The sequence below is a fragment of the Carex rostrata genome, chromosome 17, assembly GCF_964058835.1.
Source record: "Carex rostrata chromosome 17, lpCarRost1.2, whole genome shotgun sequence".
Lineage (NCBI taxonomy): Eukaryota > Viridiplantae > Streptophyta > Magnoliopsida > Poales > Cyperaceae > Carex > Carex rostrata.
This window is the reverse complement of record NC_135934.1, coordinates 1,687,490-1,702,125: the sequence shown is the minus strand read 5'-3', so window position 1 is coordinate 1,702,125 and position 14,636 is coordinate 1,687,490. Positions and strand designations below refer to the sequence as shown.

The following is a 14,636-nucleotide window of genomic DNA, read 5'->3' as shown; positions in this document are numbered from 1 at the left end:
GGTTTCAATTTGGGCATGGATGGTTCTGATAACGCCAGATGGGAGGGAGGGATTTAGGGATGGTGTCTTTAGAAAATAATGCTTTCTGGAGGTCAGAATGATACTTGAGGAGCATACTAAGGTTAATTCTCCACTCATTTGGATTTATTTCTCTACTCATATGGACATCTACACCAAAGGGCTTGGCATTATAAGTCAAAGGTTATACCTCATTGGAAACTATTTTGTATATAGCATTAGTTTGAAGATTACTTGGAACATTGATGACGACAACCGTTTTGTGGTTAGATTTCTTTTTAATCAAAATGATCGATTTAAGTGGATAGCTAGATTGCAAATTCTCAAGGCATTTAGAAAATATGTACCCAGCTTGATGTTTCTGAATTCTGATTTGGCTGATGAGATTTAACTTATATAGTGAACTTCAGCATCTGGTCAGACAACTAATGAATACATGTGAATTTGTGCTTCACTAAAAGTAGATGCTTGGAGTAATTTTTTTTTTTTTTTCCTTTTTGTATCATTCAGTGTAAACTAAAGCTTATCAAGTTAAATAAAATTATGTGAAACAAAACTCATTTATTCTTATTGTAATTATTTGACTATTTTACCCTCCTAATTTGTCAATTTTTGATGCCAATGAATCACCAGAAAGCCATATTTCCCCTATTTTGCATCTTTAATATATTTTCTTTTTTATGGAGAGGGATCACTTGACAATGATTATCTTAACAATCTTGAAAATGATCATTCAAATTGAAATCAAATTAAAACTAAGAAAACAAATTCATAGGTCTTTTATTGGACATATATATAGCCTAACAACAAAATTTCGTGCAGTTTGAGTATCGTTTGATGATGTTTCATGGACTGTTAATTTCGAACAGTGAAATGTTAAGTCACTTTATGTACAGTAAATCATACACCAAATCTCATCATTTTATTTAGACATAATATATGCATCATATAGATCACGCCATAATGTTGGATTTCAAATTTAATCTTTGTTTTTAGAAATTGTCAAAATAAATAATTGTAAAGCGAGCCCTCTTTTTTTTTTTTTTAGTTTAATTTATAGTTTGAACATTAAAAAATCGTTTGGGTTATGTGAAAGTGTAGAATTAATTGGAATGGACCAGCCCAAAAAACCAAAGAGAGCATGGAAACAAATTCCATGTCCATGCAAATTGAAAATGAAAGGTGTAAGAAGGCTGCCAAAGCAAAGCAAGAAATAGAGATCAGTATGTTCTGGAGCCTTGTTACAATCCTTAATAGGAAATTTGTTTCAAATTAGCTGGCAATTACAAATTCAATGTGCTCAAAAGAAGGGGGATGATAAAAATTACCACTTGCTAACTAAGAATTTTCAACTTAGGAGTTGTTCATTCTGTCAGGACAATTATATACTCTGATTCTGAATATTAGTATGGAAAGTCTTTATTATTTTGGAAATATACATTTTCTTTTTGAGCCACATATTGGAAATAGTTAAATCTGAACCATCCAAACTAGGGTTTTGGATAGGGTATATCCTCCAGCTGTTTTGCATACATTCAGGTCCTTCTAAGGGTGCTTTGTCAATTTTTTAGGATATGTTACTTTCCGCCGTCCAAAATTAGGGTTTCAAATTAGGGTCATAATTATAGCCGTCTTTTGGCCCTTCCTCTCCATATAAACAAGTTTGGAAACAAATTGAGAGAAGAATAAAAATTTCCTACTGGGTTCTATGACCACCGGAAATGGATGCAATTGTACATGCTCAAACTAGATCTGGTCTTGCGGTATTGAAATCTTAGACTGAGGTGAGTTCTGAACATATTTCTTTCTTTAAAGCCAACAGAATTATCTGTGGGTAAAAATAAATTGTGGCATGTGGGTTACTACCGCAAAAATAGATAGCGAGGAAATCAACGAAAATAGGTTATTTTCAGTGCATATTGAGTGTGCACAAAAGTGCTAAAATTACCTTTTAATTGTCCATCACGAACTCCTGGATTCCTGATGTAATGTTTGGCATGCTTATCATTTACAATGCTAATGGACCAGACCAGATTTTATTTTCTTTGAGCCCACCAGATTTTCTCATCTGAGCTTAGCTGAAATTGGGGGTTGGATAGGGTGCCTTTATAATTTGAATAGGCCTTTTGCAGTTATCAAAATTTGGGTTCCTGTCTGATCTACTGCAGTCTTTCCTCTCTCTCTCCCATAAACTTAACATGTGAAAGGAAATAAATAACATCAGAAAGTTCAAGTCGACAATCTTTTTACCTTGTATGAACTTCGTGATATTGATTTTCATGAAATGGATTGTCACATACTTTTACCAGACTTTCTGGTATTGCACTGATATCTTAGACTGGAAGGCTAGTATTTCCTTATTTATTAGTGTAGTTCTTATTTTGGTGTTGTTGACCACAGTTTAGTTCCTAGTGGAATCTGAAAAAAATCTAGTCCTAGTTTTTCACGTAACCCGTAATATTTCACCTTTCAGAGGAAAAGAGAGGAGGCTGTTCCTCACCGCACAATGGGGCCACGCCAGCACTCTCTGGAGGCAATTGAGAGCCTCAATGTACCTCCGGTAATCATCTGATTATATCTGTCTGCTTTCGCATATTTATCTACTGTCATTAACCTCTTTAATTGTTATAAATTGACAGAAAGAGCTGGACCCAACTGAGTTCGCCACATTTGATGAGCGTATGCAGCACTTGAAGGTTATTTTGCCAGTAAAATATTTCTCTGCACTTCTTTGATGTGTTCTGTTTCTTTTTCTTGATCTGGTCTGTTGGTATAATGTATTACAGAGAAAAGAAAACCACAGAGTATGCTGGGGCCAATCAGGCATTCATGGCTGGGGACTCTTTGCTCGCAGACCCATTGAATGGGGAGAAATGGTAATTTTCTCTTCTTTTGCTTAAGTATTTACCAAACACTATTTAATACTAAATGGATCACTGAAAGTGCATTTGTTCCAAAATTTATAAACATTTTGTGTTTATTTATTGCAGATAATTGAGTATCACGGTGAGCAAATTCGGTGCAGTGTTAGTGATGCTAGGGAGGCATGTTATCGGGCGGAGAAGAAAGATTGTTATGTGAGTTATGCACTCTCTTGCTCTTTTTTGGTTCTTTATTATTTTTAACTCCAAGTTTTGTTGATATAGCATTTTTATTAAATTTTTCTGCAGTTCTTTAGAATCAGTGAGGAGTTTGTACTGGACGCTACCCAGAAAGGAAACATAGCGCAGCTTTTCAATCACTCGGTATACTGATGCTCGTTTTTTTTTTTTTTTAATCTAATATGCGTTTGAACAATATGCGTTTGAACTTGATATCCAGGTCTTAATTATTTTAGTTCTTGACACTGATAAAAACTAGTAATTATTGTTACTTGGTACAGTGTCAGCCTAACTGCTATGCAAGGATTATGGAGACGAATCAAATCGTGTTCGTAGCCAAAGAGGACATTCGGTCAACCTGACGTATGTATCACTTGTGACGTATTCTATAATTTATTTTAGCACATCATCAAACTATATCTCGGTATTTTACTGATGTGTAAACCTTTTTGTGCATGCAGATTTGATTACAATTTCAACACTGATGAATTTGACGAAAGTGGAGTCAAGTGCCTCTGCCAAGCGCAGTATCCCCTTCATCTTCTTCTCTTTTGTTTAAAGGGCCATTGTGGTTTCATTGTTGCATTCTTTTTAAGCATTCAATCCATTCATGTGAATTCTAATTGAATAATCAATTGTATAGATGGCATGAAGTATAGACTTCATAGGTTCTTTGTGTAAGGTTTCATTCTAATTGTAAGCACTTTGTCTGGAACTAATAGAATGGAATTCTATTTCTTCCTGGTTTGCTATGTTATGTTTTATGTACTGAAGATGGAAGAATAGAGATAATTACGAACTAATTTAGTATCCTCGGTCTACCAAACATCCATTTGATTATTAAATTAGAATTGATGTACACAATCTATCTCCAAAACATTGGCTGTAAAAATTTGTTCCAACTCAGTTATTAAGTATGTTTGATCCTTTAATAAATAATAAGGTAAAAGATTTTACAGCTGAAAATGTATGACATGATCACATGACTTTCACATGGCATCGGTTGCATGTCTATTACAATATTACTTTACCGTAACCATAATTTCTAGGAAAGATACAATTCACATAATAATAATCAAGTGAAAATTTTAATTACTCCCACACTTAATACTGTCCCTGAACACTAGTACATAATACAAGAAAGACTAACAAGATATCCATACATGCACATCTCTTCAAGAAACAAGCAGAAACTAATCACACTAACACGGACTTCTTTATCACATTTTGAGATCGCAGTGTGATATATTTGTAAAACAAAAATAAAACAAGAAGTGAAGAGATCAACTTGTCTATCATACTGGTAATATCAATTGTTCCAGGCCTCCACTTCTGCTGGAGCATACAACGCCACCTTACGAAACATTTCATGCGAGTACTTGTTGTATACGGCATTCATTATGCTCTTGGGAGCCTGCGAATGTGCATACCTCAAGATCTGTGCGCATTCTCTGTTACAGTACCAAATAATATTAGATGAAATAAAGTCTATGGAGTTGGAAACTTGTACCTAATTTATGAGTTATCGACTTATCAGACAAGTAGGTTTCCTTTGGTATGGATCAGTTCTTAAGGGCACTCAAACCTTTGGATGAAATTTATGTTAGTTCGACATAAATTGTTTTGTCAAAAACCTAATAAATATATTTTATGAATTTTTTATGGTGAAATAATATTATCATTTAAATCACTTTTAGCAAACTACTAAAAACAAATTAAAAAAACTTTTTAATTTTGATCTGATATAAAAAAATCAAATTCAGATATTCATTTTTTAAGTCCCTACCTACTTCTTTTGGGTTCCACTAATGGCAACAGAAAAAAAAATTAAAAATTACTCTGGTAATTAATTCAAATTTTTTTTAACTTTAATAAGGAGAGAAGACGTACATCAATTGAGGCTCAGAGTATCTGGTGCAGTGTTGGAGTGTCTTAGTCCAGAGGGGATTTTTCTTAAGGGTACACCTTGCTACGTACACACAAGAAGCAGCAAGCAATGAAGGACGCAACTCAATTAGGAAGTGCTGCATTAACGCTAGCTCAGAAAAGAAGAATATCATGCATTCTGTCTACAAATTACAAAGACAAGAAAGGAAAAATTAAATAAACTCTTTATGAAAGAATACCAGAGAATATTCATCTCCCATCGCCTCACAATTTCTTCGAAAACATAAATGAGGAGAGGAGTTACAGCTGAAATCATTCAATAAACATAGAACTAAAACAAAAGAGAGAAAATATGTACCTCTTTGTCCACCTTTTCAATCTTTATGTATCTGACTAAAAACATGTATGGGGTTGGCAAACTGAGACACCACTCAAGTCTATTCAAAATCCTTTTTTCCATTTTAAGGACATCACTTGTGCCATATCTCAGCATCCACATGTCGCTAAAATCTTCGAGCTATTAAATTATGAAAAAAAAATCAATTAGTTCTCTTTTGTGCAAATTATCCACAATATTTTTACCATTTCACAAAAGCGCCCAACATATTTCAGTATTTGCAACTAAACACAAATAAGTTGAGATGTAGATGAAGACGTCCTCTTAAGTTGGTGTGATAAAAGAGATAAGATCAGTTAATATATGAACCTACGGTGATCCTTTTGTTCGGATTTAATTTGGAACTTCATTAGGTCCAGGTATTCTGCGGTTTGGATAAGCTGGTACAGAACATGTACTTAAATTCGGTCAGATGAAAAGGTCACGCAATATATATTTTTTCCTTCTTAATAACTGACCATGCTATTGGTGATCAGTATTAATTTGCAAATAAACCCAAAACATTAGACATTATTTGAAACACTACAAAGAAAGCAAAAGAAAAAAAAGTTTCCAAATAAGAGAAATTAAAATGGGTTGTCACGTACCAGCGGTTTATAAACCTCCTCATACTTTGAAGCAATATGCATAGCACACAGGCCAACTAGCTTGGCTTCCACCCTTACGACACACTCTTGAGAGAGAAACCGATCAAATATGAAAACTGTGAGATAGAGGGTCTCGGGACTTAAACAAAGCTTTTGGTGCACCTCTACAATCAAATTGATCAGAGAAGCTCGTACTCTCGGTGTGATTCTTGAATATGAACCGAAGTAATTGTGTGTCCGACTTTCTCCCTAAAATTTGTATGACAGAAAAAATAACTTTTTATATCTAATCATGCTAACCATTATTAAAATGTATCCCTATATATTCAGATAGAGTTAATTAGGAATATGCAGTCATATCGAGAAGGCAATTTTTTAATTTTGTTTCAATATAAATGCACAGTTCATATACCCAACCTGACAACAGATCAAGATCTGTAGAAGCAAGTGTCTGTTTGAACCTATGAATTTGTCATTATGTGAATAGATGGTTGCCTTAGTGCTCTTTTTTTATTTATCTGATTCTAATGAAATTATTCAGTAAAGGCCAGCTAGTAATTAGCAGCAAGATATATGACAATTATAGGACTAATTAAGGCTTCAGAAAGACCATACCAAGAAGGAATCTTATATATATACCTACCTCAACTAGCTTGTAGAAACTATGTATATCTTCGGCATACTCTTCAAATGGATCCGTCCGCTTCTCAAAAGAAACCTTTTGAAAATTAAAAATAAAGAAGTACATGTTTTAGTATATGGTCTCTTAGATATGAATGCCAAACCATCAAGGAATAGATATAATAAATAGGTATAATACAGATATGAGGCAGAAATTGTACAACATAAGCATATAAAATACTTTTATGCTTCCAATTTGCTTTAAAAACAAACCAGGGATTGATTGGTCCTTTTTTTTTTTAACACAAAAAAAAAAAATAAAGAAGTAAGAGAAAATGCAGGCATGCACTAGTACAAGTATACATATATATATCTATTGGATTTGGTGGAGGAGAAAATAATGTTTTTACTGGCTACAATAAATTAACCACATGTCATCACAAAAGTGGGGAAGGAAAGAAAGTTCACCTGCTTTGTGAACAATTTTGTGAAGGCGAAAAAACAGTGGAGAAAGATAAAGCTCAGTCGCTTTGACAAGCGATATAGTAAATTGCATAAGACCTCCATTAGTTGTATCTTCTTTGACATTTTATCTTTATTTCCTGTAACAAATTTAATCAGATACTCAAAGTTAGTCTTTCATTTTATAAAAAGTTTATGTGCCGCATGTGTTATGGACAATTCTTAGCAAACTTTCTGGTTCAAATTTAATCCTAGTTTTTACATCCACCCTGTTCGTAGTAAAACATGAAAAGAATAAGAAAGACATCTATATATCTCCCTTGTTCGTCCAAAACCCTAGCACAAAAGCACATATATATATATAATAATGTACGGTGAATTCACCTTGTTCCTTTTTCCAGTTTCAAATGGATTTCAGAAAGCTCGTGAAGCAAGTTAGCCACTCGATCTCGATCAAGACTTTCGTCTCTTTGGAAATTTGAAGAAGAGGAAGAGGAGGAAAGACTAAAGAGCAGTTTGTGTCTCAGAGTCTCGTTGGTCGCTATTTAAAGGGAGCGGAGCGGATTTCTATTTTTAACAGAAATAATGACGGTTATCAAGTGATAAAAGATAAATGAAGTTAATTATGGAAAGTTTTATAAATAAAACGGAAACTTTGAGAAAATTCTGTTAAAATCAAATATGGAAAGTTGGAAACTGCTCTGTTAAATTTTGTTCCCCCAAAAAAAAATATAAAATTAGACATTTAGAGAGCAAATAGATAATTTCCAAGTTTTCTATGGGTATATAAGAAATTTCCGGCCCTTATTTTCTTTATTCTCCCACCGCCTTTTCCATTCTCTTTGGCGCTCTTTCTTGATTTCTTCCGTAAAGAAAGATTGAGCTACGGCCTGACAATTCTCTTTGGCGCTTCTTTGCCAAACTCTTCAGCGCTCGCTTTCTCCTCCCTCTTCTCCAAACCCTCCTCCGTTTCTTTCCACCTCGCCTAATCAGAAGTAGCTCTTCTTTTCCTCTCCCTTCTCTCCTTGCAACACACCTTCGACAATTGGAGATGGCCCGATCACCGGCGCAGTCACTTCAAGAAAAATCTGGTTCACCTATTGCAAGGTGCGCCATGGACCAGTTCCCCTCCAGCATAGGCTGATCTAGTTTAGATCGGCCAAGGTACATGGTTGGGTTGGGTTGTTGTAGGAGGTTCGCTATAGAATTTAGATGGTACCAATTCATTTACCGGTTAGGTCCAGTATGGTACTGTACAAACAAGATGGGTGAGGTATTCTAATTTGTTCATTGTTCTTTTTATTTTTTGTTCTCTTTTGGAAATTTATAACCCTAACTCTTAACCCTTGCTCTAATCAGGTCTGATCCAAAGCGTGGGGACCTTGAGTTGGCGAGTGATGAAATGGTTCTCAGCGGCTATTACACCAAGAAAGATCACGGACTTAAGAGGTAAAATACCTCACATAACTCTGTTTTAGCCAATGTGCTCTTTTTGTTTTCAACAACTATTTTTGGATTTTATGATAATCTCTTTCTAGTTGCTGAAAGTTTGAATTTATGGATTTTATGATACTGGTACATCTAATAATTGGTTGGGGAAACTGGTAACTGATTTTTTATATGGTCAAAGATCTTACATTTGTATAATTGCAACTTAGATGGTATTGATAGGGTTGAGTGTTTCTAACTTATCTTCATTGCTCTCTTTCTGTACTGATACCTATGTAGCAGTTGTTTCAGCATGTTAGATAAATTATGATTCTTACCTTCAACTGTCTAACTATGTATGTTTTCTTTGAAAATGTTCCTAATCACCAAAGGGTCACCTTGCCTTGTGTTTTTGCAAGCTTAGTGGAGATTAAAGTACTTTAAAAGTATTGGTGTTTGGTTATAGTGAAGTAGATGAAGTAGTGTTAAATAAAAGGAAGAATTTCTAGTGTGTCCATATAAACTATTAAAGTAGCCAAGATCTCCATGATTCATTGTCATTGCCTTTGTTTAACTATGATGCAAGTCTGCTGCTTCTATGTAGCATCTGTTCTGGCATTTTAGATTTACCTTTAATCATATTTCTGACACTTTAAGTGAGCATCTCTTCCTATAAAATTGTTTGAAGTCAACAGAAGGTCATTGTCTGAACTTTTATCGTACCTTTTATGTATGGCCTGTATTTGGTGCTGGTAATTTCACTGATTTATCTTTTTTGTTCTTTTCTTTTAGACATTTTTTTTTACTTGGGTGTTCCCCTGACTCATGGTTAGCAATTTAGGTCCATGGCCTTAGTGGGCTCTCTGTGGATTGTGGTTGGAGTTGCATATTATTGACAAAACTAATTATTTGCTAACTACTTTTTCCTCCAAAGGGCAAGACAGGGCAGTGAGCCGAGGGAATGGAAATATCACCCTATGAGCCCTGATGACTGCCAGGAGGCCCACGACTATACTCCCACGGGAACTGGTGCTACCACCCGGTATGTTGCTAGGTATGAAGGTTTCGCCTTACGGACTTCTTGTAGATCTTTCACTGGGTGTCAGTACCAAGAAGAAAAAACATTTAAGAGGTACATAGTCTCAGCCATCTCTACTTTAGTACATTTTTAAAAACTGAAATTGTTAAGCTATTTTTGGTGCCCTTTGAGCCTTGAGCCAAAAAATGGCAACTCTTTACCTTGCGTTTTGCAAGCTAAGTTGAGATTAAATTACTTTAATGTATTGGTGTTTGGTTATAGTGAAGTAAATGAAGTAGTGGTAAATAACAATGCCAAATTGTCCGCATATACTATACAAGTCATATGGATAAATTGTGCCAAAAGTTGAGGTTTTGGTGATTTAAATTCAAAAAACCTGTTGGGCTGTATTTAACTTATTTTGCTTTAAGAACGCCTTAAAGCACACTCCCTTTTGGCACCAAATGCAATTGGTACTATTAGGGATGAGATTCAATGTTCCTCATTTGTTGTCATTGCCCTCTATTTACCTATGTGCAAGTCTGTTGCTCGTATGCTGCATCTATTCTGGTATTTTAGATGAACTTGTAATAATCATACTTCTAACACTTGAAGCTTGTATCTTTACCTTTAAACTTTTATAAGTCAACAGAAGGTCATTTTCTGAATCTTTATTTTACCTTTTATGTATGGCCTGGCGGAGTGATGTCTCTGTGGGCTTAGTGGTTGGAGTTGCATATTATTGACAAAACTAATTATTTGTTTACAACTTTTACTTTCAAAGGGCAAGACAGGACAGCCAGCAGAGGTTAGATGACAAAACAGTAGAGAATGAACTATATTCACCCTCTACGACCACTTGTACCGAGTACTGGCCCTACAGCTCAGAACTAAGCCCGTCGAGCCCCCCTTATGTTCCCAGCTGGTCCTACAGTCCCAGGAGCTTGGGTACCCCACCGTACGTTCCTGGGTGCTGGTCCTATAGTCCTACGAGCCCAAATCACTGCCAGGAGGCCCAAGGCACTGGTTCTACTATCAGGTATGATGTTACGGATGGAGGCTTTGCCTTAGGGACCTACCTTTAGGGCTTTCAATAGGTGTCAATACCAAGAAGAAAAGAAATTTAAGCAACAAATAGTCTCTGAAATCTCTTCTTTAGTATATTTTAAAAAAAGTTAAACTTGTTCAGCTCTTTCTTAGGCTGAACTATATATTGCAACTTTACCCTGTGTTTTGCAAACTAAGTGGTGATTAAATTAACATAAATAATTGGTGTTTGGTTATAGTAAAGCAAATGAAGTAGTGTTTAAAAAAAGAACAAATTGTCTGCATATACTATGCAAGTAAAAGTAATATGGGTAAAAATGGTCCCAGAAGTTAGAAGTTGTGGTTATTTAAGTTGAAAGCACCTGTTGATCTGCTTTAACTTACGTTGCTATAAAGAACCTTAAGCACTTCCTTTTGGCACACCTTGAAACACCTTAAAACTTGCCAAATGCAATTGGTACCAATTAGGGATAAGATTCAATGTCCCTCATTTGGTGTCATTGTCCTCATATGATGCAATTCTGGTGCTCGTGTGAAGCATCTATGACAGCAATGTAGATAAACCTATGATCATACTTCTAACACTTCAATTTTGTATCTTTTCCTTTAAAAATGTTCCAAGTCATCAGAAGGTAATTGGCTGAACCTTTATCTTACCTTTTGAGTATGGCTTGGATTTGATGCTGGTAATTCCACTGATATGTTTTTTTTTTCTTTTCTTGTGTGTTTCCCTCACTCATGGCCGAGTGAGGTCACTTTGGTTTTAGTGGTTGGAGTTACATATTATTGACAAAACTAATTATTTGTGAACAACTTCTCTTCCAAAGGGACAGTGAGCAGACGATCGATGAAAAAGGAGATGAGGGAGAACTAAAATCACCAGAGTACTCTCCTACTTCATATGGGCTGTGGAGTCCCGGGAACTGGCCCGAAAGCCCAATGACCCCACCGTTCTGCCCGAATTGGCTGCCCAACTCTCCATGAATTGAGATTGAGATTTATTTTCCAGATTATGTGTAATTAGACAGATCTTTATTACTTGGACTAATAATTATTCAGAAAGACCATGACAAATCAGGCGATTTCATGTTCTTCATGCTGAATGTTTTATTATGATTTTTGATATTAACAAATAAGGCAGCTGCATCTGGACGTAATTAGTTATTTATCTACCAAACTAGGAGCAATACTAATGTTAAATTGTCTCCTCAACCATACCTGGCTCTGCTACACTAATGTAAACAGAAGCTCATGTAAACCTCATGTAGAAGCTATTTGCAATTTTGTGATGTTGGGAATGCATGCAATGTCTTTACCCCAATACTACAATTCTAAAAGACATGGAATGGCACATACCATTGGTCTGGAATTGAATTTGGAGTTAGTATGAAATTACTTGGCTTGCAGGAAATTTGTCTCGAATTTTCCTTTTCAACTGAAATTAGCCAGGTGACTTTGTTTTCTAAAACTTTCAGAAAATTACAACCCCTTCGTGTTTATAATGTGGATGATAATTCCTTGTTGAATCGAGTTTTTGCTGGTTCAATTGTTCTTCTCAGTAATTAACTTGTTTGTTGGTTATATCATTATAATGTGTCTTAAAGTGCTTATATAAGTAGAGGGTTTTTTGCTAGATATTAGGGGATAATGAGGGTTGTTTTTTGTTCAAAATTGTTTCAGTATTCAAGTCTTACGAAACTAGTTTGATCAAAACTTGTAGTCTTTTGTTCAGTACATATTTGGTATAAAAATCTAACCTGAATGTTATGATTTTAAAATGTTAAATCGTAAGTGTGTATTGTAGTTGTGCTATATACCATGTTTACCATAGGTAGGTAAAGGAATTTTGATTAACAATTTCACCATTTTTACCTTTAGTTGGTACCTGCTACTCCTACAGTCCTTGAGTCCTACTTGTTTGATTGTAATTTGTTAATGGTTAATATCCTATCACTTCCAGTGAATTTCTAGATCAGTCAAAGAAGAAATTTTCGTATACATAGCATCAGGTGATAAGATACTATTTCTTCCAACTTTTTAAGGACACTAAAAAGCCTGACCCGAGCTTGAATGCCTTCTATGTTTTCTTCCTCAGCAACATTATTTGCAAAGCCCTAAAGGTAGATGCCCTTCCCTGAGGCATCCCTCGACTGATAACATGTTTGTCTTCTTAGACAGACCTAACAGTGTACACACAGTTGACAACTCGTATTACCAGATGCTGCACCAAGGCAAGGGCATCCTCCCAATTGATAATGCATTGGCTTTCGACCCCGCTACCGCTTCATATGTTAAGGCCTTGGCTGACAACAATGCTTATTTCCTTGACCTCTTTGGAAAGGCAATTGTAAAGATGGGCTTGCTCGGTGTGCTTACCGGAAACCAAGGCCAGGTCAGACAAGTCTGCTCGAAAACAAATTACTAAGGCTCGGTCATCAGTTCGTCTCTTCCTCACATTGTCTAATGTATTTTTTCATTCATTCTTTTATTATGTATGTGGCCAATGTTCTTTCATTTTTGTATGAAAGTTTATTACGTATGTTTGCGTAAGATTAGGTATTTTCAGATATCTTTGAGTTGGTATTTGTTTCATTAATTTTGAAATCAGCAAATGAAGTAGACTGAATTGATGAAATGTCTTGGTGTGTGTACAGCTGAGGTTTTTTTTTTCTTTGTCAAGTACAATTAAAATGTTATTCGTATTTGCTCCTACTTTCTTGCCTTCATTAAATGTTAAATCAAAAGCACAATTGATTCATTTGTTAGGTTTGAACGTGGGATTATATCATGATGAGGAGGGTTCCACTGCACCCAAATATCCCTACTCCCAAATGCTCTAGAAATTTGGACCATTCGATTTCCATCAAAATCCGTGCATGTCAAAAGAACAATTGACAATTCAGCGCAAAAAAAAAGTTTGTCCAGTACTAAAGTCTCCTGTTCTCCCTCTCTTCCCTATGCAAAAGACAGAAAAAAAAAAAAATTTCTTTGTTGTGCCCGCACGACCCTCCTTCCCGCTCTCTCCTCTCTCTCGCATACTCTTTGTCGATTTCGCACACAACTCTCACCCTCTCAATCTCGCACACTATCCCTTCATTACGAATGAGGAGAACACGCTCACTGTAAGTCTGTATTCACGCAACTGAGGACAACCCGTTCACCGTATCTAGCACTTGTATAGTTGTATTGGGTCTGCTTGTAAGATTTCCTAATTGAAGTTTTAAAATGTCACTAGTTTATACTGAAATTTTGGAAAAGAATCTTTTTCTTTCTTAATATTTTGTGTTGCAGTCTGCTCTTACACTATTGATTTTATTTATAATGAATTTTAATCGAATAATAAATTTTTGAAAAATAAAAAGAGAGTACTGAGGTGCATTTAGTGTGATAGAAGGGTTGGATATAGTAAAAGTAAACAGTAATATAATTAAAAAATGAGAGTGATGCTTCTATGGACATAAGGACCTATTTGTAAAATGAACATATTTTTATTTTCAAAGTTCAAACAGTCGATCCGAACCGTTCATCTTGTTCTCCATATTAATATGTGCTTGGAGACCAAAGTTTACATTTTTCTGAATTTTTTTACTATTTATTAAGATGGGTACAAAAAATATCAAATTCAGACCATTGAATTTTGTATCCATCTTAATAAATAGTAAAACAATTCAGAAAAATGTAAACTTTGGTCTCCAAGCACATATTAATATGGAGAACAAGATGAACGGTTCGGATCGACTGTTTGAACTTTGAAAATAAAAATATGTTCATTTTACAAATAGGTCCTTATGTCCATAGAAGCCTTTGCCAAAAAATGAAATAGGATCAAGATTTTGCAATATGAGGTTTTTCCAGGACTATTAACTCAAATCAAGAGATGGGCGATGTCGTCTTCAACCATTTCTTATTTTTTCCGGGGTTATAACGTAATAAAAGAATGCTTTAACCAAATTCTTTGTTAGAATACAACCCGACCCGGTAAAAACGACCGGAGGTCTCCATTATCTGGGTAGAGAATCATAAAATGCATAGAAGGCCCATAAAAAGCCCAACATATATTCGCTACGCGG

General features: G+C 35.2%; 4 protein-coding genes across 4 annotated transcripts in view; 3 read left to right on the top strand and 1 right to left on the bottom strand.

Moving 5' to 3' along the window:
* The window catches only part of LOC144568651 (G2/mitotic-specific cyclin S13-7-like), an 80,526-nt gene that overhangs the window by 51,632 nt on the left and 14,258 nt on the right, over positions 1–14,636 (top strand). The gene's annotated exons all lie outside the window — the stretch shown is intronic.
* On the top strand, positions 83–3,876 carry LOC144568054 (histone-lysine N-methyltransferase ATX4-like). Its single transcript, XM_078318285.1, has 8 exons — positions 83–121; positions 2,492–2,578; positions 2,658–2,714; positions 2,805–2,894; positions 3,009–3,095; positions 3,189–3,263; positions 3,401–3,482; positions 3,581–3,876. Exons 1-7 carry the CDS (start codon positions 98–100, stop codon positions 3,479–3,481), a joined length of 501 nt encoding a protein of 166 aa, XP_078174411.1. The 5' UTR covers positions 83–97; the 3' UTR covers position 3,482; positions 3,581–3,876.
* On the bottom strand, positions 4,223–7,199 carry LOC144568610 (G2/mitotic-specific cyclin S13-7-like). The gene is made up of 6 exons (XM_078318984.1): positions 7,080–7,199; positions 6,634–6,708; positions 5,991–6,239; positions 5,365–5,523; positions 5,010–5,188; positions 4,223–4,570 (listed from the first exon to the last, which is right to left on the bottom strand). Exons 1-6 carry the CDS (start codon positions 7,197–7,199, stop codon positions 4,429–4,431), a joined length of 924 nt encoding a protein of 307 aa, XP_078175110.1. The 3' UTR covers positions 4,223–4,428.
* LOC144568219 (uncharacterized) lies at positions 7,659–12,024 on the top strand. The gene is made up of 6 exons (XM_078318480.1): positions 7,659–7,672; positions 7,947–8,180; positions 8,433–8,522; positions 9,436–9,633; positions 10,304–10,558; positions 11,394–12,024. Exons 1-6 carry the CDS (start codon positions 7,659–7,661, stop codon positions 11,548–11,550), a joined length of 948 nt encoding a protein of 315 aa, XP_078174606.1. The 3' UTR covers positions 11,551–12,024.